Source organism: Temnothorax curvispinosus, unplaced genomic scaffold (genome assembly GCF_003070985.1).
Source record: "Temnothorax curvispinosus isolate PA1 unplaced genomic scaffold, ASM307098v1 QBEX01001498.1, whole genome shotgun sequence".
Taxonomy (NCBI): Eukaryota; Metazoa; Arthropoda; class Insecta; order Hymenoptera; family Formicidae; genus Temnothorax; species Temnothorax curvispinosus.
Window position 1 is genome coordinate 1,501,473 of NW_020211278.1, and position 5,051 is coordinate 1,506,523.

The following is a 5,051-nucleotide window of genomic DNA, read 5'->3' on the forward strand; positions in this document are numbered from 1 at the left end:
TTCTTTTAAAGCTAGATTTTTACTTTAATTTTAAAAATAGCTTCGGATCAGTTGTAGTAAAAAATAGTTGCTTTATAGATATTGAAACTGCCAAAATTTAGAAGCTCAAAAAGCTCAAAAATGTCATAAGATACGTTTCTTCGAAGAATATTATTTATAATCTTTTTTTCCCGAGTCTTGTTGTACATTTAAAATTCGCAATAAATTACCTCAACACATATAAATAATTTATTATATCTCGATTCATTATATACCTCTGCCTTTCTCATTTATAACAATTTTCTTTTAAACTAAAATTCGACGCAAAATGTGATAGCAAAGTCTGAGAAATTCGATTCTCATTCTCATTGAATTTCTTTCGTCAAGCGACGCTTCGGGTTGGCGTTACGTCGGCACTCGTTCGCGAGGTAAGCGCGAGATAAGCAGGAAAATAATTCTCGTTCCCCTCGCACACACCGGATGCTCCGACGAACTTTTCCAGCTACATCCTCTCCGTTCTCTGGCGGGCCGCCGATGCGATTGCCGACTCTCAATTTCCGGTTTCAAGTAGCAGCCGTCAACGCGAGGCGAGGCGGGTGCGATCGCTTTTCAAGTGTCTGAGAACGTCTGAGAAGCACTTAAAGCTGCGACTTGAAACCGGTAGGAAGCGATAAGGAATAGTGATAGGCAACGTCTTGGGGCTCTCGGGTATCGATGCTCGCATCTTTACTCGAGGCTCGAGGACAGCTTCTTTCCGATATACGAGAAGTATGGGTAGTTAAGAGTCAGCTATACACTCAATGCAAACGTATTTTGTCGATACTCGACTGTTTTCATGCCAATTATAACGCTAATAATACTAATGAATAATTAACGTTCAAATTTTTTTATTTTCTTCTCTCTCTCTTTTTCTCGCGTGCGCGCTCTTAAGCTTGATAATTCTAATATGAAATTAAGGATTCGGAGCAAAAATGGATTAAATCCATAACTTACAAAGCGTTTTATAAAGACATTTTAAAGCGAATGATTTTAAAGAGGAGTGTTGAATATGGCGCTCTAGCGCCTTGAAGCGCCTCTATGTTCGCACAGACACGCCACGCATGCTAGGGAAAATTAAAGTTCCGTTGCGTGAGCGCTTACTGCGTTTCACTATATACTCTCACTATCTATGTACTCTACCTGTCTTGTCGTTCGTTCGTTACGTTGCAGTGTGTATAAAGCTTCGTTCGTTGCATTACCTTTTCCAAAAGACACACTGCCTATTGTATTCAAGACTTATAATTACACGTATCTTAACCACAATACCTTGCGTAAGTCATTAAATAACCCTGCGCAACAAGGAGCTTACGGATTATGGACTTAATATACACTCAACTCTCTTTTTACGTGATAGAGTTCTGTGTAAGGAGAAATTGCGTTATTTGGAAAACCTACATAAAAAAATCAGGTACTATCAGAAAGACCGAACTGAAGCAATTGCACAGAACTTTAAGCTTCTAACTTAAAACGCATACCCTCTTCGGTTGAAGATGCATATGCCATGTGTGTGTGTGTGTGTGTGTGTGTGTGTGTGCATGATTTCTAGAACTTTATAAAAGAGGGAAAATATGCACACACGCTGTTTTGTACCGAAAGTTGTTTACATGACTGAGTTTGAAGAGAATATAACGGTGAACGAACAACTTTATGAATGATAATCGAGAATCATGATTGACAATAACAATCGAACTGCTGAAATATGATTGAAGCTACAACAATGATTGAAAAATGTAGTCTGTCTAGGATATTACTCGCTTTTTTAACCTGATAAATGAAGAACATGTGTGTCCAATTAAAAAATTTTTATTAATTTATTATTAAAATTAACGTCTGCACATATATACGAAGGATTACAAATATTTTTTGAAAAACCGCTTAAAAAGAATCGCGTAAAAAACGCGCAAAAAAACGCGTAAAAAGAGAGTTGGATGTATTCCTGTTCTTTAAATCTCTCAAACACAGGATATGCTATTATCGTTAACGAACAGAGGAAATCGATCGGTGACCTTCATTTTTGAGATTGGAAGTCAGGTATTTCTCGCTGCCGCGCTGTAATGCGCATTTTGCTACGGGAAGTCGCAATCCGTGCTCGATAAAGCTTATCGTTTGAAAATAAAAAAGACGCAATAAATCAGTAACGCATAGTCAAGCCCATTGTGTTTCGCCACCAATGTATCTATCTCCACATAATATCGCATAGAAAAAAAACGATAAAAACAGCTTTTGCAAAATACTTCGCAAATTTCTCCTCTAAAGACCGACATTTCGTTTCGGCACGCCGCCTGCTTCTGTCGTTTAGCATTTTTTTCGCTGTTTTTTCTCTCTCTCTCTTTTTTTTCTCTCTCGCCTTTTTTCTACTTTACTTGCATTTCCAGATTAAATATTCACGAGAGGAAAAATGAAGATTCTTCCGACGCAGAGACGAAAACTTATTCCGTAAATTTCACTTGGTGAGCCATAAAGATGTTACTAAACAAATTATAATTTAAAGAAACGTATTGGCTGAGAGTTAGAAAAAAATAAATAGCCAATCGCAATGTAAGTCATATAGGTATTTTATCCATCTATTTATCGTCATCGATTTGGCGCCTTTAAAGTTGCTCGAAGCTATCATGGTTCTTAAATGTGTCAAAAGGAGTATGAATATAATTTTTCCATGATAAAATAACTTTCTTCGTTAATTATATGTCCCGTTTAATTATGCATCTCGGTGGTAATCTCAGCTGAGGGCAAGAAATCGTCAGATGAGGCGCTTAGGAATAAACCCGGCCCTCAGGAATAATACATGCATTTCTTATGGAAGACTAGCTCATCAGGCTAGTTAAGGGCTAAATTAATTCTATACGCGCTGACTACGGGTCTTTCCAACGAGCAGTTTGTCGTGTCCCGGGAACGAAATTCGCGTGATGAGAATCGATCGATGATCGCGTGTCCACCCACGCGAATCCACTCGCGGTGGGACGAACGTGTAAAATGATTTCTGCTCACTGTTTAAATTGTCGCAATTAAACGCGCGCGGCTAAATACAGTTTCGTGATTTTAACATTTATTACGGCGGCTCTCACTCCCGTTAATTCCGTTTCCCCGCCCTTCGTTCGGTCCTCGTGTAAGCATCGCTCATTATTTTCATGATGTCGTCCACGTGTAGTCATATTTCAACCGCGATCAAGCGGAGTTGGATATTAATCTTTTTTCTATTTTTTTATTTCGAAAATATTTCGTCCCCAGTGCACCTGTAGTCGTCGCGATATCGCCGATTGTAATAAGAAGATCATAATTATTTCTGAATTCGGCGCACGGCTGCGAAATAAATTTCTTCGCAGTGTTCTTCGAACGACTTCATTACGGATTTATTGTTCGTTGAATTCACAGTTTGCAAAAATTCGCGCCAGATCAATCAACGCCGGATTTTCCGTGGCGCTAAAAATTTTACGCAGACAAGTGAACACGTCCGCTCTCCGGAAGATCGTCACAAAGAGATGCTGTAATCGGTCAGTACTTTCGTCCGTGTGCTAGCAACATGCGTCTGACGTAATAAAGAAATACCGACCGATTTTGTGGATGCGAGTTCAGAGAGACGAACGAAATAAAGGAATACCGTTCGAGCTCTGAAAAGAAGTATCGGACAATCAACGTTTTCATTCTCACGCTGTTTTGGCGGTCAGAACGTTTCAATAGCGAGCATCGTCAATGCGAAATTCTTGCAATCTGCAAAGGGAGTTTAATAACTACGAAAGAGAGAAAGCGAGAGAAAGAGAGAGAAGGAGAGAGAAAGGGAGGCAGAGTTGGAGGGTTTAATATGTACGACATCCTCGGGGCGTTATAATGGTCGAGTATCGATCATCCGGCGCTACATGACGTACTCCGGCTTCGAGGGACTTGCCGTTTGACCAATCAGGGCCTGCTGAAGGATCATAGCCGCGTACTTGTCGTTCCTGCTCGTCCTGCAACTCTGCCTCGCATATGACCACTCGGAAATCAGAATATTCCGCATCGGAATTTTCGAAATTGGGTTTCACGATCGGGAATATCGGAATGGCCGCGCGAGATCGCTCGAAGAATGACACCGCGATACATTTCGCGCGTTTATGGTGTAACACGAAATCGTACTACCGCCCGTTTCCGTTCTCGTTACAGGCGCGGACGCGAGTATCATATTTCATTCCCCGTGGAAAGAATTTCGAATTGTGCGGGGCGCGTCCTTTTTTCCCCCCCCATTTTTGCGCGTGGCCACGGGGCACGTTGGGGAATTGTACAAAACAATATTGACAGATGAAACGTTCGTCCCGATTCTCACTCGATAACCGAGGCAGATTTATTGGCCGTGTGCGCGAGCGGCGCGTGGACGCGCGTATCATTCCGCGGCGGATAAAATATTCGCCGTTATTCCGGTGGCGCGTCGCGCGTGAAAAAAAAACCGCAAATTGCACGACGACATTCATCATTACTCTCGTCGTTTTCCGCCGTTGCAAATTACCGGCGCTCAACGACGGGCTTTTACCAATCGTTTTGTGTTGATCTAACGATTAATCTTGTTTGTTTCAGAAATACGTCAGCGAAGGATCGACGGTGCGAGACTGCGTGGCCGAGTGCGTGGAGAAAGGTGAGTGCGGCAACTCTCGCCCGCCACCGCGCATCGCACGGGACATATTCCATAGTCGTAAAAAAAAGGAAAGTAAACGTTACAATCTATTTTCGCGAAACCGTTTCGCATGTTTTTTCGCGCAGTATCTGCGACACTAAATCCACGCGGCCGCTCGTAAATTCCTTGGCACCGTTCGGTCGGCCGGTATTTCGTAGCCACCCGGTTCCATCGACGAAATTTACAGTGGATAAAACGGCGGGTCCTAAAAAATTTGTGCAACCGCGTGTTATCGGTTGCTTCGGGTCGACGTTTGTTATCCGAAAGGCGGTGAAGTAACGCCGCAGCCGTTGGACGGCGACATCCGGGACGTGGCGCCGAATGGGAGCCTCGTACAACATCTTTCTCTCTCTCTCTCTCTCTCTCTCTCTCTCTCTCTCTCTCTCTCTCT

At 42.4% G+C, this 5,051-nt stretch overlaps 1 protein-coding gene across 1 annotated transcript in view; it reads left to right on the forward strand.

Moving 5' to 3' along the window:
- LOC112465294 overlaps positions 1–5,051 on the forward strand; it is a 75,903-nt gene that overhangs the window by 68,601 nt on the left and 2,251 nt on the right. The window contains exon 4 of the mRNA XM_025032790.1: positions 4,564–4,621. Within this exon, the coding sequence (XP_024888558.1) occupies positions 4,564–4,621 (58 nt within the window). The remainder of the gene's footprint in view (positions 1–4,563; positions 4,622–5,051) is intronic.